Consider the following 22,940-nt stretch of genomic DNA (forward strand, 5'->3'; position numbering starts at 1 on the left):
GGAATGTGAAATCTGGAAGCCCCTAGTCATGAACTGGCACATGGGTGGTGGATACAGATTCAGTCGCTCTGACTCAAGGAACGAGGCAGTTGAGCAGCTCAGCAGCTGTATCCATGACTGAGCAGCCCCTTTTAGGATCCACTCTGCTCACCCCGAAAAGGGGGAGGGGCTGGGAAAGGTGCCCTAAACATAGTCTGCCTCCCTTTTTCCCTGACTGGATTACCGCACTCAGTGGGGTCACCACCCAGTGGTCATAAGAGAAGGACGTGTGGACCCAGAATTGGCCTCCACTCACTGTGGGTTAAAGCCTCAGCGCCTAGGACTTGCCGATCGAAAGGTCGGCGGTTCGAATCCCTGCGGCGGGGTGTGCTCCCGCTGCTCGGTCCCAGCGCCTGCCAACCTAGCAGTTCGAAAGCACCTCCGGGTGCAAGTAGATAAATAGGGACCGCTTACCAGCGGGAAGGTAAACGGCGTTTCCGTGTGCGGCTCTGGCTCGCCAGAGCAGCGATGTCACGCTGGCCACGTGACCCGGAAGTGTCTCCGGACAGCGCTGGCCCCTGGCCTCTTAAGTGAGATGGGCGCACAACCCCAGAGTCTGTCAAGACTGGCCCGTACGGGCAGGGGTACCTTTACCTTTACCTTTTACACTTACAGACTCACTGTTAAAACTGTGTTTATGGAAGACAATTTTACTCGGCTATGAGGGATTGCAGAAGAAGAAGAAGAAGAAGAAGAAGAAGAAGAAGAAGAAGAAGAAGAAGAAGAAGAAGAAGAAGAAGGCCAGCTAGTTTAGCACACCTCCTCCAATGGTATGACATTACCCCCCGATGGCACACTCTTCCACTGTCTCTTGAGACAGACGGATGCCAACAATGGCATGGTGGGTCACACATGGGAAGAAGCCTGGTCCGCAGTGATTAACCAAGAGTTTGAATAAGGACCAAATCCTCCAGATGATTAGGGTTGCCATATATTGAAAAGCAAAAATGAGAACACTTTGCCGGCACCTGGGGCAGAAAGGGGCAGCGGCGTAGCGTGGGTTGCCAGCACCCGGGGCAAGGCAAGTAATTTGCGCCCCCTAACCTGGGGCAAGGCAAGTAATTTGCGCCCCTAACCCCTAACCTGCCGCCGCTGCCAGCTTCTTCTTGCTGCTGCCTGGGCTGGGGTATTTATGGTAAGGTAGCCACGGCTGTCTCGGTTCCGCGAGACATGGGGCTCTGCTACAGCCTGCGCCCAAGGCTTTTTGGCGACTCCGGAGGCGGCGAGCGTGCCCCCCCAGATGTTGCGCCCGGTGTGGCCGGCCCCCCCTGCACCCCCCACGCTACGCCACTGGAAAGGGGAGGTGGTGCAGAAGTGGGCATATTCTACAATGTCCCTTCAAAATGTAGAAAAACGAGAACCTGATCCTTTCCTGCATCATGCAAAACCCACACAGTATGTATATGTTTTGCACTTGGTCGCCTAGTACTGAGTAGGCAACATAAAAAGTAGCCACTCCCGTACCCCTGGACATTTTGGCAAATTCAAAAAATCTGCCTGGACAGAAATTTTACCCCCACATCCTGGAAAAAGAGGAGGAATGGCAACCCTAGATGAAATGCCAAGTGTAAAGCTTGGTTGGAGAGGCAGCAGTTGTCTTAAAGGACCATCCTGGGCGCTAGCAGAACTCTGGGGCAATGGCCTGTCTCCTCCGTCAACAGGCAGGAGCTGACATCTGTCCCCAATGCAAAGACAGCTTTAAAAATAGCACAACTATTTCTTTCTGAATTACCTTCTACATGTGTGCCATGCTAAAAATAGTTGTTGTTTCGAAAGAACGGCACTAAAAATAACTTAAGTTAGGTCAGGAAATGGTAGAAAATGAACTCCTCAGACAGAGACCTTTTCATTCCAATGAGAAAGCTTGTTTGAAGCAAAAAAATGTCTTTAGCTGTTTCCGGAAAGCACCTGTGATATCCAGATGCTGTGATGCGGCGCCACAGAACAGGGACAGCCACGTTCAAAGCCCTGCTCTGTGGAGAAGGCCTCAGGTATTTTGGGGACCCCCCCCCCAAGGAGAAGAAGAAATCAATCAACTGGTTTCTCCAGTTACTCGGTCCTTCGATAGGACAGATATAAACACACAAACATGGAATCATAGAATGGTAGAGTTGGCCCTCTTGTAATTTGGTCTCCCATGTCCATCTGGTGTAATAATATTTTTAAAAATTTCCATGATACTTTGTCAAACGCCTTTTCCACATCCACAAAAACAAAGGCTACCTTCTTACTTGGTTTCATGTCTAAATACTCGATCATATCAATCACTGTTCTTATATTGTCACTCATTTTCCTGCCCTGCAAGAACCCTGTCTGCTCTTTATTTATACAATCCTGCAAAACTGTCTTTAATCTTGTTGCCAATATTTGTGCATAGATCTTGTAATCATATTTAGTAATGATATTGGTCTATAATTGGTTATAAACTCTTTATTTCATCCTTGTTTTGGGATTACTACTATGTGCGCCTGTTTCCAGGTTTGGGAATCTTCCCGTCTTCTAGTATTCTATTTAAGAGTGTCTTCATAGGTGATAATAGTGGTTCCTCTAATTTTTTGTAATGTATTGCGATAAGACCATCTGGGCCTGGGGATTTTCCCAGTTTCATCTTAATTATCGCTTGATGAAGCTCTGTCGTGGTTATTGGGGAGTTTAGCTCTTGAATCTTTTCTTTCTTAATTTTAGGTATATCCTTTCCACATAAATACTCTTTTATTTCAACCTCTGTCTCATTTCCTGCTTTATATAGCTTATTATAATATTTTGTGAAACACTTTTTAATTTCCTCAGGATTATCTAAAGTTCTCCCCTCTTCCACTATTTTATCAATGGGTTTTTCCTTTTGTCTCTTTTTCAGTTGCCAGGCTAGCATCTTTCCAGGTTTATTTGCAAATTCGAACGACCTTTGTTTCATCCATTTTATATTGTCCTCAATTTCACTATTTAATATTGCTGAAGCCTGGGTTTGTAATATTTTTAGTTTTTGGTTTATTAATTCATTTTTTGGTTGTTTTGTTAATAATTTTTCATTTATTCCTATTTCTTTCCTTATTTGTTCTAGTTTTTGCTCTCTGTTTCTTTTCCTTATTGCACTTTGTTGTATGTAAAAGCCTCTTATGAAAGCTTTACCTGCATCCCATATTGTCCTGAAGTCTGTATCCTGTTCTTTATTTAATTCAAAAAATTCTTTCAGTAGTTCTTGCGCTTTTTTCACAATCTTTTTGTCATTTATTCTAATGTGACTGGGTTGTGATCTGTAATAATTTTGGTCTGTATTTCTGCTTTTTTAATTTTAGTTGTTAAGTTATTTGATACCCATATACTGTCAATTCTGCCGGCTGATTTTTTAACTTCCGAGAAATGTGTATACTGTCTTTCTCCTGGGTTTTTATATCTCCATGTATCAATCAAATTTAAGTTTTCTACCATCTGAAAGAAGGTGTCTGGGAGTCTGCCTTTTTTTTTTTTCTTTCTCTCTCTGTCCTATCTAATTCTATTGATGTGACACCATTTAGGTCTCCCATCAAAATAATTTCCTCCTCTATAAATTCCAGTAAATTAGCTTCTACATTTCTGAAAAATTCTGTTTTGTTACCATTCGGTGCATAAACTCCTACTACAGTGGCATAGCGTGGGGGGTGCAGGGGGGGCCAGCCGCACCGGGCGCAACATCTGGGGGTTAGGGTTAGGGGACGCAAATCTACGGGTTAGGGAGCACAAATTACTTGCCTTGCCCTGGGTGCTGACAACCCACGCTACGCCACTGTCCTACTATAATTAAATGTTCTTTACCTTTTGTTATTTTTACCCCTAGTAATCTACCCTCATCATCCTTAAAGATTTTTTTTTTTTTTTGCGTCTAGTTTAGGGTTCACATAGATCACAATTCCCCTTTTCTTTTTTACATCTGAGGATATAAATTCTTGACCCAATCTCTTGTTTTCTAAAACCCTTCTGTGATTTCTAGTACACATTCTTGGTGGGATAGATAGGAAGGAGAAGGTTCATTTCATCAGTTTTGCTGGAAGCCCTGATCCACCAGCCACCTCCTGCCCCAAATTGTCCCAGCTGGTCAGAATAAGAACTGTTTAGAAATTGATGCCTGAGAAACCCCTACGAAGGAACAGTGGCAAGAAAAATTGGTGGACTATGCAGAACTGGCAAAACCGACGCACAAACTACGGGACAAGGACAACTGTGACTTTAAAGAAGAATGGGAACCCTTTAAAGGTAAAGGTAAAGGTACCCCTGCCCATACGGGCCAGTCTTGACAGACTCTGGGGTTGTGCGCCCATCTCACTTAAGAGGCCAGGGGCCAGCGCTGTCTGGAGACACTTCCGGGTCACGTGGCCAGCGTGACATCGCTGCTCTGGCGAGCCAGAGCCGCACACGGAAACGCCGTTTACCTTCCCGCTGGTAAGCGGTCCCTATTTATCTACTTGCACCCGGAGGTGCTTTCGAACTGCTAGGTTGAACAACAAAATGAATTGGACTCCATGGCAGGTTTCGAATAAACAGACACAAACTTATTGGTTGTTAACATAATGGACAGATGATTTAAGGATCTTGACAATTTGATAATATGCAGAGATTAATATGTGTTGAAAAATCAGAGAGAAGAACTGAGGGAAGTCTCGGGGGGTGGGAGGGAGGGTTTCTTTTTGGGGAGGGTGGAATGGAGGGAATGAAAAGAAGATGATAATTGTTTTGATAATTTGTTATGTTGAAATTTTCAATAAAAACTATTTTAAAAAAGAAAAAAGATATTGATGCCTGAGTTCCGATTTTTATTTTCCTCCTCTCTCCCTGTGCCTATTACCTTGTGTGTCATGCCTTCGGCTTACTACTACTACTACTACCACAACTACCACCACAAGAAAAAGAGGAGCTGGAACTCTCCAGGAACGACTCCCTTGTTCTCTTATAACAGCAATGGTGCCCACCTGAGAGGGGCAGGAACTGAGTCCCAGAGAGTTCCAGCTTAAGAAAAGCCCTGATTATGATCATTGTAAGCCTGCAGGTATCCCTGAAGGAGCGTTCTGCCCGGACACTGAGGTCCAGTTCTGAGGGCCTTCTGGCGGTTCCCTCACTGCAAGAAGCCAAGTTACAGGGAACCAGGCAGAGGGCCTTCTCGGTGGTGGCACCTGCCCTGTGGAACACCCTCCCACCAGATGTCAAAGAGTAAAACAACTACCAGACTTTTAGAAGACATCTGAAGGCAGCCCTGTTTAGGGAAACTTTTAATGTTTAATAGATTATTGTATTTTAGTATTCTGTTGGAAGCCGCCCAGAGTGGCTGGGGAAACCCAGCCAGATGGGAGAGGTATAAATAAATTGTTGTTGTTGTTGTTGTTGCCTTATTTTGCCTGTTTGTAAGTCACTCTGCGAGCCCTTATAGTTGAACAGTGGGGCAAAAATGCTCTAAAAAAAACCTCCCCAAAACAAATAAATAAACATAAGGCCTTCTGCGTATTTAACTACCCAAACCTTGAAGCCCAGCAACAGAGGGGCAGCCAGTGCTAACAACAACAACAACAACAACAACAACAATTTTGTTATTTATACCCTGCCCATCTGGATGGGTTTTCCCAGCCACTCTGGGCTGCTCCCAACAGCCTACAAAGCATAGCTGTCAATGTTTCCCCTTTTTAAGGGAAATTCCCTTATTCCGAATAGGATTCCTTGCAAGAAAAGGGAAAACTTGACATCTATGCTACAAAGGTGCCATATCCTGTGGCATTTTGCCCCCAGAGGCCATTGAGCCTCCACGTTCTTCACCAGCTGGACCCACCTCAAGAGTAGCCCCACACAGATGTACTCTGCATGAACCTGCACCTTCCAGCCATTAAGCCCAGTTCCAACGCCATTCCATGGGTCTTCCACTGAACGTTTCAACCCAAAAGAGTCGCGCAGTCCGCCGGGATTTGAACCGATCTCACGCCAATTCAAAACTGCGCAGGCAAAGAAGACCCACTCTCATTGCCACATAAGGTGGCCGGCGGCTCTTACCTCGGACGATGATGTTGGTGGACTTCTTTGCTGGGTTCCCCACGTTGTTGTTGGCGATGCAGCTGTAGGTGCCGTCGTCGTCGGAGGTGATGGCTGGGATGGTCAGCGTCCCCCCCTTCAGGACCGTCTTCTCAGGCAGGGCCCCCACCGACCGGACCCAGGTGAGGGTGGGGAGGGGCTCCCCGCCTGTTGTGACACACACCAAGGTGATAGCCTCCCCAGGATTGACCACGATGGGGTCGTCCACCAAGAGCTTGATCGAGGGAGATGCTGTGGAAAGAGGACCAAGGGGCAAGTTGGTCAGGGTTCAAGGTCAGCGCCAAGAAGGATGATAAAGGAAGAAGTTAAAAAGTGTGGGGGAGAAATTATTACACCCTTTGAAGAATTTGTGAAAGGATATAGGACAGATGGGATGTGGGTGCCGGGAAGGTAAACGGCGTTTCCGTGCGCTGCTCTGGTTCTCCAGAAGCGGCTTAGTCATGCTGGCCACATGACCCGGAAGCTGTACGCCAGCTCCTTCAGCCAATAAAGCAAGATGAGCGCCGCAACTCCAGAGTCGGCCACAACTGGACCTAATGGTCAGGGGTCCCTTTACCTATAGGACAGATAGGTCCAAAATAGTTTCAAAACTGTATAAGGTGTTATTAGACAAAGGGAAATCACCAAAGGAAAGTTTGAAAGCCAGTGTGGTGTAGTGGTTAAGAGCGGTAGTCTCATAATCTGGGGAACCAGGTTCGCGTCTCCGCTCTTCCACATGCAGCTGTTGGGTGACCTTGGGCCAGTCATACTGCGTTGAAGTCTCTCAGCCCCACTCACCTCACAGAGTGTTTGTTGTGGGGGAGGAAGGGAAAGGAGAACACAAAATGAGAGCCAGTGTGGTGTAGTGGTTAAGAGTGGTGGACTCGTAATCTGGGGAACCGGGTTCGCTTCCCTGCTCCTCCACATGCAGCTGCTGGGTGACCTTGGGCCAGTCACACTTCTCTGAAGTCTCTCAGCCCCACTCACCTCACAGAGTGTTTGTTGTGGGGGAGGAAGGGAAAGGAGAATGTGAGCTGCTTTGAGACTCCTGAAGGGGAGTGAAAGGCGGGATATCAAATCCAAACTCTTCTTCTTCTTCTTCTTCTGAAAGAATATTGGAAGCTAGATATTCAGGAGCAGATTTAAGATGAAGATTGGGAAAGAACCTCCCTTTGTTGCAACCTCTAGGATAATCCAGGAACAAGGGTTGGTATTGGTACAAAAATGGTATTATACACCTGTAAGGTGATATCGTATTACAAAATCTGGAAGTAAGAATCGCTGGAGGAAATGTGGAGCGATGGGAACATACAGTCATATGTGGTGGGATTGTCCGTTAGGTAATGAATTTTGGAAACAGATTGGTATAGAAATATCAGGAATTGTGGGCAGGAAGGTGGAAATATCTAAATTAATGGTTCTTATTAGCCTGAGTAGCACCGAGTAAAAAACAAAAGAGGAATGTAAATGGGTAAAATTGATGGCAATTGCAGCCAGACAGGTTATAGCAAGTAATTGGAAAAATGCAGAAGAGCCAGGGGTGAACCAATGGTGGGAAAAACTGAATAATATTATAATTTTAGAATATCTAAATGTGAAGATACACAAAATGAAAAGGTTTAAGGTCAATGAGAAAACCTATTTGGTCCTTATATATTAAATAATTCATAACTTTTCAAAAAAAAAAACCCCAAAATAAAAGAAAGAGGAGGATTGGTTTGAGAAGATATTGAATTATTTGGGTAGGTTTGAACAACTTGGGGCAATTAAAATGTTAAAAGTTAAATAAACCTTGTGGAGGGAGGAGTGTTAATGTATATAGAACCGTACATATGGTTGATTTGAATATGTTATTATTGATTATGTATACCAAATGTATCAGCCACCTGGGGGGTTTCACTGTTTGCGTTTTGGTTGTTAGTTAAAAAAAAAAGAATATCAGAAGAATTTTGGGAATTATATATGCGGCTACAGCAGCAAGAATGCTTCTCATCCAAAAATGTAAAGAAGCAGAAGTCCCAGCTAAGGAAGAATGGATACAAAAACTTATGGAGTATGCAGAAATGGCAAAAGTTACCGGAAGAATAAGAAATCAAGATAACAATTTTTTTTATAAAAGAATGGAAATGGCTTGTTGAATATTTGCAGATAAATTGCAAACAGATAAAAAAAAACATTGGCAGGATTATGGTAATAAGCTGCAGTTTCATAAGAGTTTATATTTCAAGAAAATAATTAAATGAATTTGGATAGGCAGAAGATATTGAAAAATAAATTTAAAGAACTACAGAAAGAGGAGGAAGGAAGTCAAACTTTGAAATGTTAAAATGATTGTAAAATGAATGAAATGGATAAATTTGAAAAGTATAAATTCATCTAGAAGGCAGTGATGGCCACACCTGGCAGCATCGGGGGGGGGGGCTGGGCACCCACAAAATGTTGACTGTGGGTGCCTGGCCTTCTCCCGCTGCTGCCACCCGCTGTCTTACCTGCCAGCCCCCCAAGGCCGCAACGGGCCCCGTCGGGCTCTCCCATAGCCAATGGCAGGCTCCGTCGGGCATCCCTGTGGCCATGGCGGCTCCCACGGTGCCTTCCCCTGCCCTGTGATCTCATGCGCGTGCCCCGGGCACCCACAAAATGGAGGCAGAACCTGGTACGTCTGATGGCCACCACCTTGGATGGCATTAGAAGAGGATTAGACAAATTAATGGAGGAGGAGAGGTCTCTGGGTGGCTGCTAGCCTTGAAAACCAGAGGAGGGGAGAGTTGCCATGGGAATGGGATGCTGGAATAAATAGGCTATGGACCTGATCTGTCGTTCCAGAAATGGGCTGTGCCCACTGCTCCCTTCCAGCCACTGCCAACTATCCCTCTTTCCCTTATTGCAGGGATAGGCAAACTAAGGCCCAGGGGCCCAGGGGCCGGATTCAAGCCTCCTTCTCAATCCGGCCCACAGACAGTCCAGGAATCAGCGTGTTTTTGCATGAGTAGAATGTGTGCTTTTATTTAAAATGCATCTCTGGGTTATTTGTGGGGCATAGGAATTCGTTCATTTCCCCCCACAAAATGAAGTCCGGCCCCCGACATGGTCTGAGGGATGGTGGACCAGCCCACGGCTGAAAAAGGTTGCTGACCCCTGGCTTATTGCTTGTTGGCCATGGGTAATTTGCTATTTCAAGCCTCCGCCGTGAAGCCACCCCATTTTATCACTCCGTTCTGCTTATTAGAGGGGCTGTTTTCCTTATCGTGGGATTACAGGCATCCTTGGAGCGAGGCAAGTTGTTGTTCTGCCTACTAAAGGAATAATTTATATATTGTAATGCGAACACAGAGACATGCATACACTCCTCAACCCAGATAATTCCTTAATATGTTGACATTGAAAAGAATTTCTCTCCCCCCACTCTCTCTCTCTCTCTCTCTCTAAAAGAAGCATTAGACAAAACAGGCCAACACTTAATGGCGAGATTAAGAGCCGAGGCAACCTTTTTAGTCTGGACCTTAGGAGAGAAGATAAAAGGGCAGCTTATGACATGATTTCATTACACAGCGCCACACGGCTAAGGCAGGCAGATTGCAGGGGATCATCTTTCCTTAAGCAACCCATCAGCATCTAACATCCGCATTGTGCTCCTCGCCACGAGGGCCGTGAAATCTCAGTCGAGAGGTTGGCTTAATCCACCTGCCATGCCTTCGCAAAATGAGCATGAAGTCATCGCCGGAGCAGCGGCTGAGCATCGCAGTGGTGGCAGGGGCCAGGGAGGTCATCAACATTGCCTGACTTCAACCCAGCAGATCATCGGAAGCCCTGCTGCCTCCGACCAAGGAGGAAGAGCATAGCCCATGGGTAGGCAAACTAAGGCCCGGGGGGCGGATGCGGCCCAATCGCCTTCTCAATCCGGCCCACAGACGGTCCGGGAATCAGCGTGCTTTTACATGAGTAGAATGTGTGCTTTTATTTAAAATGCATTTCTGGGTTATCTGTGGGGCATAGGAATTCGTTCATTTCTTTTGGCAAAATATAGTCCGGCCCCCCACAAGGTCTGAGGGACAGAGGACTGGCCCCTGCTGAAAAAGTTTGCTGACCCTTGGCTTAGCCTATGTAGCATAGTAGTCAAAGCATTGGACTAGAACAGGGGTCAGCAACCTAAGGCCCATGGGCCACAAGCGGCCCACGGGGGTCATTTAACTGGCCCATGAGCCACCCCCGAACCTAGCCGCCTGCTCGGCGAATCCCCACGCACAGTGCTGAACCAGCACAGCATGGTGTGGAGACTCAATTCCGCTGCGCTGGAAATCATGTCTACGCAGAGGCATACACCAGAAAAGAAGTCTGTGCAGACGCTGGAAATCGTGGTCATGTGCACAATCCGGCCCATAGCGGGATCTCCGCTGGAGTGAACCGGCCCAAGCGAGGTAAACCTTGCCAACCCCTGGACTAGAACCTGGGGGAGCAAGGTTCAAATGCCCACTCATTGGGTGACCTTGGGCCAGGCCCTGCCTCTCAGCCTAGCCTACCTCACAAAGTTGTTGTGGGGATGAAATGAGGAGTGCAAGGACCGTGTTCACCACCTCAAGCTCCTTGGAGAAAAGGATAGGATAGAAATATTATTATTATTTTATTCTGATGATGATGATGATGATGATGATGATGATGCATAGAGAGTAAAGAGGGGTGTAATACCTCTGGTGGTGGATGTCATGCTCCTTCAGGGGTAGTTTGTCCACCTTTGGTTCCCACTTTGCACTCAGCTCTCACCTGTGGCTCCTAGAAGCTGCTCACATGCCACAGCAGTCACAATCCTGTGAAGCAGCTTTGACTGGCTGGCTGAACCAGGTGAGGGGAGTCGATGGGTCTCAAACCCTCAGCGAGTTAGGGACTTCCCCTGCATGCAAAGACAGGCTGCGGTGGACTGAGTGGATGAGACCCAAAATGGGCCAAACTGTCAAGAAGGAGATTTCTGCACCTGCTGTACAGGAAATCTGTCAGGAGCTTGTTCTACACTCGAGTAGAACCCTGGCAGAGACACATGCCCAACTGGCATGTTCTCTCCCTCCTAGTTGATCGTTCGGGAGCTTCAAAAGCTTTCTTCAGCCTGAACATCACAGTGACCGATGCCAACCGACACCGGCACACTTAGGGACCCGCAGAGTTTGCGCACCTTGCGTGACAGACCTCAGCAACTCAGCATTTTGGCTAATCTACTTTATTTACATCTAAACACACACGGAGCACTGCAACATGGCTCCTTCTCTCTCTAGCATCAGACAGCAAAGAGAAAAAGAACAAAGGACAATAGTCCCACTTCACGGAACACAGTAACACAGACATCCTGTCTCTTCCTACTTTGTGGAGTCAAAACATACACTGTCATGTGATAGACAACAATCCCATGACTGCAATCATGGAGCAGGAATTCTAACATCAACCTGAGAAGGTAGCCCATTTAGAAGATGGAAAACTCCATCCTAAACCTCTGCTGCCTTGTGAGATATCTTCAGGAGAAGAAAAGGCTCAGGAGTAAACCCCACACAAATCCAGAGTGGAGTCCCTAAGACTGTTGTGTGGAGCCTTGCATGCCTCCTTATGGCAACTGTTGTGCCTAAGCTGGTGCCAAACGTCTTGCTCTCCTTTCCTGTGGACTACATCAGCAAGGCTAGGTCTTGTCATCTGAGCAGCCCAGGACCTCCAGGCACACTGCCCAGGCTTGCACCTCAGGGAGGTCATGTCATGGCCCGGTTCACAGGTGCTCAAAGTCCCGGCAGGGGACATCAAGACTGGGGCAAGATGGTGGAGTGGGAGTGGAACAGGGGTCCAGAAGCCAGGAAGCGAAGAGTCCGAGGGTCAAAGAGCCGGGAATCAAGAAGTCAGTTGTCTGAGGATCAAGAAGCAAGGAGTCACGAAGTCAGTTGTCTGAGGATCAAGAATCAAAGAGTCAAGAAGTCAAGGGTCTGAGGGTCAAGAAGCAGGGAGTCAAGAAGCTGAGGTTCAAGGATCAGGAAGCAAGAAGCCAAACGCAACAAGGCAGGAAGCGTGTTGCTGTGGCAAAGAGCCGAAAGGAAAATGCTGGCCTTATATCCCTTCCCAGCTCTTGCCACCAGGTGCTGTAAGTTACCAATTGGCCTCACCTGTGAGGCCGCACCTTGCCTCTCCAGAACAAACTTAGGAAGGCCCCAGTCCTGAGAAGCCCTACTGGTCACAGGGCCTGGCTCCTGCACGCACACCTGACAAGTGACTCCAGCGCTGCTCATGCAGCGGTTTGACTTCACCCCCAGAGGTGAGCTCCATTGCCTCCTAAGACAGATGTAGGCCAACAACAATGTTGTTATTTATTGTGGCTCCATGGGAGGTCTGTGGAGCTGTTCTGCACACTAGAGGAACCGGGCCTTTGGTGCCATGGCACCCACCCTTAGAACAGCTATCAGAGTGGCCCAACCAGATGCCTGTGGGAAACCAGCACACAGGAGTCAAGCACATGAGCCCTCTCCCCTTCTATGGTTTCCAGCAACTGGTATTCAGAAACATCACCGCCTCCAGCTGTGGAGAGTCAAGCCACCCTGGCTAAGAGCCACCAATAGCCCTCTCCTCCTCCATGAATTTGTCTAATCCTCTTTTAATGCCATCTCGGTTCTTGGCCATGACGGCCTCCTGTGGCAGGGAGTTCCACCGCTTAACTGTGCACTGAGTGAAGAACCACTTTCTTGAATCCGTCCTGAATTTTCCAATGTTCAACTTCATTGGCTGTCCACGAGTCTCGGCGGTGCTTGAGAGAAAAAGTAGTCTGCCTCTGAGAGCATCCAAGGACAAGCACGATGACTCAGGTGATGTACAGTCAGGCCCCACAGATAAAATCAAGCGGCCGGTGAATTAGGTGGGTTTAAGTGCACCCAATTACACTTCTGTGTAATGCTGTAAACCTCCATTGCGTCTGATGCCTTCCTGATGAACACATGTGGAGCTGAGGCATTGGCTTAATTGTTTGCTTCTGATTAAGGCAGACAACCCGTCGATTAGGAACCCGGCCAGCTGATGGCCAGGTTGCACTGGGAAAATTGGCTTTCAGAAGACGCAAAGAAGCAGGCTCTCCGGCACCTGGGGCGGGGTGTCAAGGGGCGGGGCAAATTGCCCAGAGGGGCGGGGCAAACCGCCCGGTGGCACATGCGCAGCACCGCTACGTACGGCGCATGCGCTGTGCCACTACATACAGTGCAGGCGTGGCGCCACTACATATGGCACTGCCGCGCATGCGCCGTATGGATGGTGGCAGGATCCTCTGCTCGTGGTGCAGCGGGGCAAGGCAAACCGCCTGACAGCGCAAGCGCAGCACCGCTACATACCTTCTTGTCACCCCCTCAGAGATTGCACCTGGGTCAGACCACCACCCTCGGCCCCTTCCTCCACCACTGCAAAGAAGATGCCCATTGGCCTGATCCTGCAAGCTTTCCTTATATTCTGGTCATTGGGCTAAGGACCTCTAAGTTTTGCCCCCCTCTCTCAATTTCCGATTTTCAAATGCTGGCGACTAGTGGTTTTTTCCCATAGATAAAATGTCCAAAAGACAACCCCTGTTTTACGAATTCCATAAAGCATGGAGGAAAGCGATATCATCAGGAAATGGATGCTGGAATAAAATTAATTCCACCACCATCCCCAGTGAATGGTGTGGATTTTACATTATTCGACCATCAGCTGCTTTCTGGGAGGCGATTGTCATTATCGCTTTGTGATATTAAAGGGACACTGAAGACACAGCTTTTTCAGAGCTGACTCCCCAATACAGGCATAAATCTCTGAGCCTGAGAATAGTGTTGGCTCCAGGCCCACAAACAGAGTCATCTCACCTTTGTCAACAGGCTGAGCAAAGCATTCAGACACTCCTTCCTTACCGAATGTTTTCCCCACCGAAGCTGCATATATTCTCTTGCCAATAATGACAAAAGTCTATTCTGTCACACAGCTCAAATGTCTCAGGTGTGGTGAGGATTTAAGGGAGCCTGAATCTGCCAGGTCCAGTTTCTCATTTTTCTGGTCTAAACTTCAGTTCCACATTGCTTTGCAATTTAAAAAAGAAGTTCCCCTGAAAATTCATCAGGCTTTTAGTGTGCACTTCCCTTCACGAACACATTAGTATGCAAGTTTGCCTAATGCACACAGCCTTGCAAAGCAATTTCCCCTAATACAGTGCATTCTTGTATGTTATTTTCAGTAATATGGGCATTTAGATGCACAATTTACCCCAATATCGGCATTTTTATACACATTACTTGGCTGAAGAACTACAGGGATGCACGCTGAGGAGAAGAGAAGAAAGTCCTTCTTCACACGGCGCACATTTAAAACTATGGAACTTGCTCCCTCAGGCAGCGATGGCCGCCAACTTGGCTGGCTTTGGATAGATTGGGGCCATTTTTGAAAATGCTCAGGGATGAGCAGGTGTCTGCACCCGCTTTTGTTCCTGTTCCGTTCCTTGTTTCTGCCACCTGCTGCACCCCACCTGTTGAAAAATGCTAAGATTAATTTCAATTCTCCTTTTCCCCCCTTAGCGGTTTCCACTGCGCAAGAGTGAGCATGGATACGCCAGCTTTAATCAGGAGCGCACAATGCACTCATGTGCTTCAGCCACTTCTAAGGGGGAAGCGGAGAGACCCAAATGGAAAGCTGCGGCAACCTGTGCATGCCCAGAAGACCTCCGAACAAATCATGCAGATCAGGAGCATATTGTTCAGGCAACAGGGCCGTTCCCACCCGATTTGATCACCAGGAACCGGGATGCTCAGGGACAAATTCTAACGGGGAGGAAATTGATTGGCAGATCTGGTTTTCCCTACAGGAGGGAAGACAAGCAAAAGCTCGATTCAGGTTTAGTAGAATGCCAAGAGGCAGGTGAAAGTGCCATCAACTGCCTAGTTCTTTCTTAAAAAAAGAAGCTTTCTTTGAGTAACCATTTGCCATGAACATAGGACTCAGCCGCCGTCAGTACAGAACATACCATCATAGTTACAAATCTGCAGGTGATCCAGCAACCATGAAACGAACAAGCCATATACTGTAAAACAAAACCAGCCATAAAGAACTAAATTGCAGTGTTGCAGTAAGTTGCCCAGGTTACAGGTGAGTTGAAATTAAATTCTTATCTTATGTACACTGGCTGCATTGGCTCCCAGTACGTTTCCGAGCACAATTCAAAGTGTTGGTGCTGACCTTTAAAGCCCTAAACGGCCTTGGTCCAGTATACCTGAAGGAGCGTCTCCACCCCCATCGTTCTGCCCGGACACTGAGGTCCAGTGCCGAGGGCCTTCTGGTGGTTCCCTCGCTGCGAAAAGCCAAGTTACAGGGAACCAGGCAGAGGGCCTTCTCAGTAGTGGCGCCCTCCCTGTGGAATGCCCTCCCACCAGATGTCAAAGAGAACAACAACTACCAGACTTTTAGAAGACATCTGAAGGCAGCCCTATTTAGGGAAGCTTTTAATGTTTGATGTATCACAGTATTTTAATATTCTTTTGGAAGCCGCCCAGAGTGGCTGGGGAAGCTCAGCCAGATGGGCTGGGTATAAATAATAAATTATTATTATTATTATTATTATTATTATTATTATTATTATATTGTGCATTTAGAATAAAGAAAGCACAATAAGTAATTCCCAACTCTATGTTTCTGTGAGCCTGCCTGCCTGCCTTGGTCTCCATGATGCTATGATTTATGAAGACTCCTGCATCATGGTGACTGGTCATTGCTGAGACCATATCCAACAGTCTCACCAGTCCCTGGGATGCATCCCTGACCTAAATTTGTGCAACCAGTTTGACTTTCTCCCCCAGCAGAATTTCTGAGTTTGAGTCCCCGCTCACCAAGAGGTGGGGTATTAAGGGGCTTCTCTGAAGCCCACTCCTTCTAAGAACATCAGAAAAGTCTGATGGATATCAGACCGTGTGTAGGTAAACTAAGGTCCGGGGGCCAGATCAGGCCCAATCATCTTCTAAATCTGGCCCGCAGATGGTACGGGAATCAGTGTGTTATTACATGAGTAGAATGTGTCCTTTTATTTAAAACGCATCTCTGGGTTATTTGTGGGGCAGAGGAATTTGTTCATATTTTATTTTATTTTTTTCAAAATACAGTGGTACCTCAGGTTACATACGCTTCAGGTTACATACGCTTCAGGTTACATACGCTTCAGGTTACATACGCTTCAGGTTACAGACACTGCTAACCCAGAAATAGTGCTTCAGGATAAGAACAGAAATCGGGCTCCGGCGGTGCGGCAAGAACGAATTAAGTACTTAACCCGAGGTACCACTGTATAGTCCGGCCCCCCACAAGATCTGAGGAACAGTGGACCAGCCCCATGCTGAAAAGGTTTGCTGACCCCTGGATCAGACCAATGGCCTATCTTGTCCAACATCCTGTTCTCCCAGTGGCTGATCCCTGGTCCCCCAACACATTCTTGGGACACTCAACTTTCTACATCCCCCCATTCAGAGAACCATCCATTATTTCCTACCCTTTGCTTCCCAATTCCTCATTCACAAGAGGACGTCTGCTTTGACTGCTAAGCTTACTCGGGAGTCTTTGGTGAGGTACTTTGTCGAAAGCTTCTTCAAAATGAGAGTACGTGATGTCCAGTGGATCATCTCTATCAATATGCTTGTTGAGACTCTCAAAGGACTCTGCTAGGTTTGCGAGGCAGGATTTGACCTCGCAGAAGCCATGCTGACTGCCTCAGCAAGGCTTGTTCTTCTATATGCTACATAATGGAAACACTTGACTATTCGCTCCCAGGCAGTACAGTGGTACCTCCGGTTGCGGACGGGATCCGTTCCAGAGGTCCGGTCGGATCCCGAGGTTTCCGCAACCTGAGGACTGCTTCTGCGCAAGTGCGCAACACGGTAGAGCACTTCTGCACATGCGCGTGTGGCGAAACCCGGAAAAATACTTCTGGGTTTGCTGTGTTTGCATCCCGAAGTTTACCAGAGGGTTACGTAATGCGAGGTACTACTGTACATTGTCCAAGAGTTTCCTTAATATTTAATATATTACAGTAAGAGCTGTTTGACAGTGGAATTTGCTGCCAAGGAGTGTGGTGGAGTCTCCTTCTTTGGAGGTCTTTAAGCGGAGGCTTGACAACCATATGTCAGGAGTGCTCTGATGGTGTTTCCTGCTTGGCAGGGGGTTGGACTCGATGGCCCTTGTGGTCTCTTCCAACTCTAGGATTCTATGATTCTATGATTCTAAATCTTAGAATAGCTTTGGAAGTGGCTATAGGCTGTAGGGTTAGAAGCAGAAGACAGTGTATTTTAAAATAGTATTATTTGTAAGTGATAAAATTTTTATGGTTAAAGTAAGCGTGATAAAAAAATGGTTAGAAATTATGATATATGTAAACTGCTAAAGATGAGGTAAAATGAAAACCAGATGGGGGGACTTGGGGAAGCCCACCTAACCATGTTTAGAAAAAATAAGGATAAGACAAGAATTTGTTTGTATTGTTTGTTTTTCTGTTTGTGTTGTTTATTTGTGTTATAAAATGAATAACATTTTTTGGGGGGGAAATTTTCCTTTTCTCAGTGCAAAAATAAAGGAAGGAGCCCACTGAGATCCAAGAACCCAGATGCAAAGGGGCCCCAATTCTAAATCTAGACACAAAGCAGGAAGAAGAAGAAGAGTTTGGATTTGATATCCCGCCTTTCACTCCCTTTAAGGAGTCTCAAAGCGGCTGACATTCTCCTTTCCCTTCCTCCCCCACAACAAACACTCTGTGAGGTGAGTGGGGCTGAGAGATTTCAGAGAAGTGTGACTGGCCCAAGGTCACCCAGCAGCTGCATGTGGAGGAGCGGAGACGCAAACCTGGTTCCCCAGATTACGAGACGACCGCTCTTAACCACTACACCACACTGGCTCTCATTAAGGCTGCTGCTGGCAGCTCCCTTCTTTCGGAGTGCTCTGTGCCTTGGCAACATTGATATTATTCATCCTGGAGTCTGCTGTCCTCCAAAATGTTTTGACATTCCCTGCAAAATCGCATCCCACCAAACATCAGCTCAAAATTAGTAGCTCCTCTTTACTTGGAACAAGGAAGGGATTGGGGGGGGGGGGTTGCAGAGGAAAGCAGAGGCAGCCGTGTTTGGCTGGTGATCCACCAAAAGCCTCTGACAGCCCACCCCTCCCAAGGAAAGTGTTTTGCATAAATTAATCCAGGCTGGATTCAGGCAAACAGCCCAAAGGATGGGGGGGGGGCTGATGCACCAATCGGAATATCCTGCACTCAGGATGGAAGTCTCCGTGTGGTCTCAACCCCACTTCGCTGTCACACCCCAGAGACTTTTTGTGTGCTAGAGCATCAAATGTGCCTGGCCAAAGGTTGCTGTCCATATGGAATCTGAAGGATGGTTAACAACAGGAGGGAAGAGGATGCAATGAGGATAAAAATCAAAGCATAAAGGTAAAGGGACCCCTGACCGTTAGGTCCAGTCGTGGATGACTCTGGGGTTGCATGCTCATCTCGCTCTATAGGCCGAGGGAACCGGCGTTCGTCCGCAGACAGCTTCCGGGTCATGTGGCCAGCAGGACTAAGCCACTTCTGGCGAACCAGAACAGCGCACAGAAAAGCATATTTCCACATTTTTAAAAAATCCAGCCCTTCCTGGATTTGGAAGTCCATTCGACTTCCAAAACGTTCAGAAACCAAGGTGCAGCTTCCGATTGGCTGCAGGAAGCTCCTGTAAGCCAATCGGAAGCCACGCCGGACATTTGAGTTCCAAAGAACGTTCGCAAACTGGAACACTCACTTCCTGGTTTGCGGTGTTTGGGAGTCAAAATGTTTGACTCGCAAGGCGTTCTGGAAGCAAGGTACGACTGTAAATCTGTGTGGGAGCAACTGTGCACAGTATGGAAACATGGTGGGTGGAAATGGGTCGGTAGCACTAATCCCTGAGCTCCCCGCCCCCCCCAAAAAAGTGAGTGGGCTTGGTGAAAGGTCTCCTACTGACCGACAACAGCAATGAGAACAGGGGATCGTGAAATACCTGTTTTGTTGGAAAGCCGGAAGGACACCATTTTGTCGGAGATGTTGCAGACGTTCCTGACCGAAGCGATGCAGCTGTAGTTGGCATAATCCTGCGGCCGGAGGTTCTTGAGCTTCAGGATCTTGGTTTCACCCTGTTGGCAGCAGGAGAAACAATCGTGAGTGTGAAAGAGTCTAGATAAGGGCAACCCAAACGCTCAAGGGGGTGAAATGACTCCCCTAGGAGCTTGCAGAGTTTGGGAATCTGTGGCTTGCAGAAAATGTGAGGAAGAACCAACATGATAGGCATGTATGAAATGATCCCTGGCTTGGAGGAAGTGGATAGAGGAATGTTTTGATAAGAGTCTTCTGGATCAGGCCAATGGCCCATCTAGTCCAGCATCCTGCTCTCACAGTGGCCAACCAGATGTCCCCATGAGGAACTAGCAAACAGGATTCGAGCTCAAAAGCACTCTCCCCTCCTGTGGTTTACATCAACTTGGATTCAGAACATGATGGCCTGGGACTTGGGCTCTTACTCGGAACCAGAGGAGTTCTCAGTCCGCACCGGATCCTTTGCCTCAGCCGGCATCTGAACCAAGTCTGGGGCCTGATCCTGAAGAGCCCCAGTCTGTACAGGTTCCCCTGCAACAAGCCCCAGCTGGGCTGAGTCAGGGGCCTGAGCCTGCCCTGGCTGCAGATGCGGGGATGACCTCGTTGCCTCCAGCTGGGCCATCACTTACAGCTGCTCCACTACTGGTTGGGTCAGGGGAGGCTGAGGCGGCCTCTGGGTCTAGTAACCCACCGACATCTCCCGAGCTGCAGAGACTCCTCAGGTCTGAGAGAAGGAGAGACCTGAGGACTCGCAGGAGGAGTGCTCACCTTTGGGCAAGACAGGGAGGTGAGTAGCTGGGGGATCAGGACCGGCCGTTACTCCATCAGAGATAAAAGGCTGTCGGACCCCACCCCAGGTTGCGGGAGCAACATTGCTATATGCTAGATCCTTCCTGAGATCCTCTACCTGTCCTTGCCTGGTATCCTGCCTCGCGTCCCGCCTAGGCCATATCAGACTGACTCCTAGCAGAACCTTCAGATTCGGGACCAGACCTGGACCGCGTTTCTCAGGTTACCCCCGGGGCCAGCACACAGAAGCATGTGGTGGCAAGGCATAGCCATCCTGGCTTGTAACCGTTGACAACTCTCTCCTTCTCCATGAATTTGTCTAATCCTCTTTGGAAGTCATCCAAGTTGTTGGCCAACTTCTTGTTGTTGTTGGGAGCCAGTGTGGTGTAGTGGTTCAGAGCGGTGGACTCATAATCTGGGGAACCTGGTTCGCATCTCCGCTCCTCCACCTGCAGCTGCTGGGTGACCTTGGGCCAGTCACACTTCTCTGATGTCTCTCAGCCCCACTCACCTCACAGAGTGTTTGTTGGGGGGAAGGAAGGGAAAGGAGAATGTGAGCCGCTTTGAGACTCCTTCGGGTAGTGATAAAGCGGGATATCAAATCCAAACTCCTCTTCTTCTCTGTCCTGAACCTTCCAACTTTCAGTTTCATAGAATCCTAGAATCATAGAGTTGGAAGAGACCACAAGGGCCATCGAGTCCAACCCCCTGCCAAGCATGAAACACCATCAGAGCACTCTTGACATATGGTTGTCAAGCCTCTGCTTAAAGACCTCCAAAGAAGGAGACTCCACCACACTCCTTGGCAGCAAATTCCACTGTCGAACAGCTCTTACTGTCAGGAAGTTCTTCCTAATGTTTAGGTGGAATCTTCTTTCTTGTAGCTTGGAACCATTGCTCCGTGTTTCATTGGATGCCTATGAATTCCAGTTTTACAGGGGGGGGGGGAACAAATAAAAAGGAAGCACTTCTTCATGCAGAAAATGAAGAACTATGGAACTCCCTCTCACAGGAGGCAGAGTTGACCATCAACCTCTTAGGGCTTTCAAAGAGGATTAGACAAATTCGTGGAGGAGAGAGGTATGGGTGGCTCTTAGCCAGAATGACTATGTCCTGCCACCAATTGGGGGCAGAAATGCTTTGAAGTCCTGGTTGCTGGAGGCCACAGGTGCAGAGAGTGAGTTCATTGCCATCTTCCCAAAAGATGGACCACTGGCCTGATCCAACTGAGGTTCTTCTTATGTTCTTTTGTAGGACGAATATGTGTTGTGGAATAAAAGAAGGGAAAGTCACAAACACCACCCATGATCATTTTATTAATTCCCACCACCTCTCTCCTTTGATAATTTTCAAATACAATTTCTTTCCTCATTAACTGATGCAGAACAGTTTTGCAGGGAACCACCGGAGTTGTTATTTCTGTCAGTATATGGAAACATCACAGCTGCAGACAGCCAGTTGGTTGACATCACATGATGCGCTTATCTGTGGGAAAGAAGAATTTCCCAGGAAGTTCACAGGCTGGAAAAGTCTCTGTGAAGAGTGTAATTTGAAACCTTCCGTTTGCGTTTGTACAGGAAGTTTGTCAGACCTGCTAGAAGAACTGAACTGAAAGGACGTGTTTTTCTCTAGTGCTCTAATGTCAGAAATAAACATCATGTAAATAGATTTATGACTTATTTTCTTTCCCCTGTGGAAGCAGGAGGAGGGGGGTGTGCATTTTACCCACGCTTGGCAAAATGTTGCCTATCAAAATCTCCCTGGTCTGTCTGGATATCAGCTAGAGGAGGTTACTGGTAAGCAAGCTCCGAGGACAGTGAGAGGGGCCAGCCTCTGTGGAGGGGGCTTGCGAAACGACAATTTCATACGGCAGTATTGCGAGCTGGCCAATGTTTGGCTTGGAACGTAACTACTGGATTTTGTACTTCTTGGAATACCATAGCAAAAATAGGACAACGAAACAAGTTGAAAGCCTCTTAGATTTGCTGAGATAAAATATGCCCAGGAATGCATATTTTTTTGAGAAAACCTGTTCCAAAATCCGTATGAAGTTGTAAAGTTTCATGCAGATTTTCAGGGATGGATTCAGTAACAAGATGGAGCAGAGTTATGAGACTGAAAACAGACCACTTTCCCCACCTCTACCAATAAAGTATTTTGCATATTAAGTTTATGAAGATATCGAGCAGAGGGGGCAAAATACACCCCACCCCCCAAAAAATCGGAGTGGGATCCATGCCATGAAAATTTCAAACATTTGTCAAAAGAATTTTTCTCAGCCAATTTGTGTAATTAGACTTATTATGCCTAATGACTTAATTAGCGTAAACACAGCAAATGTAATCTCATAATTGGGCTCTGCAATTACAATATGTAATGATGATGAAAATTGCTTTTTTGGGGGGTGGGGGTGAGGTGCCCCTCCTCCCTGCAAAGATGATGTCTGGCCACCCTTCCTCGTAAGGAGATGTTACGTTCAGTTCAAACCCAATTCATTTGTTTAAGGCATCAGCCTCTTCTAAGTGCACCTATGATTCAAATCACATATAGCAAATGATAGCAATGTTTTGCAACTGGTGGTGGAGTACACCTTTGGAAACAATTTTACCTAGATTGAAAACCCTGAACTTATTCTTCAATAATTTAATCATTACAGACAACCAGTGATAAAGATCCACATGGAGTTAGTTGGAAGTCGATTTCTTGGAAGGTGATGGACTCTCCTTCCCTGGAGGTTTTTAAGCAGAGATTGAATGGTCATCCGTCAGGCCATCAGTCTTTAGCTGTGATTCTTTGTATTGTAGGCGATTGGACTAGATGATCCTTGGGGTCCCTTCTAACTCTACAGAGCCAGTGTGGTGTAGTGGTTAAGAGCGGTAGTCTCGTAATCTGGTGAACCGGGTTCGCTTCCCCGCTCTTCCACCTGCAGCTGCTGGGTGACCTTGGGCCAGTCACACTTCTCTGAAGTCTC

General features: G+C 47.3%; 1 protein-coding gene across 2 annotated transcripts in view; it reads right to left on the reverse strand.

The window, feature by feature from the left end:
* Nucleotides 1-22,940, reverse strand: part of MDGA2 (MAM domain containing glycosylphosphatidylinositol anchor 2) — a 422,386-nt gene that overhangs the window by 160,992 nt on the left and 238,454 nt on the right. For both annotated transcript variants that reach the window (XM_079987502.1, XM_079987501.1), the window contains exons 5-6: nucleotides 19,089-19,221; nucleotides 6,049-6,318 (exon numbers count right to left, since the gene is read on the reverse strand). In XM_079987502.1, the coding sequence (XP_079843628.1) occupies nucleotides 6,049-6,318; nucleotides 19,089-19,221 (403 nt within the window). The remainder of the gene's footprint in view (nucleotides 1-6,048; nucleotides 6,319-19,088; nucleotides 19,222-22,940) is intronic.

The sequence above is a fragment of the Podarcis cretensis genome (assembly GCF_951804945.1).
Source record: "Podarcis cretensis genome assembly, chromosome: 1".
In the NCBI taxonomy this organism is placed as follows: Eukaryota; Metazoa; Chordata; class Lepidosauria; order Squamata; family Lacertidae; genus Podarcis; species Podarcis cretensis.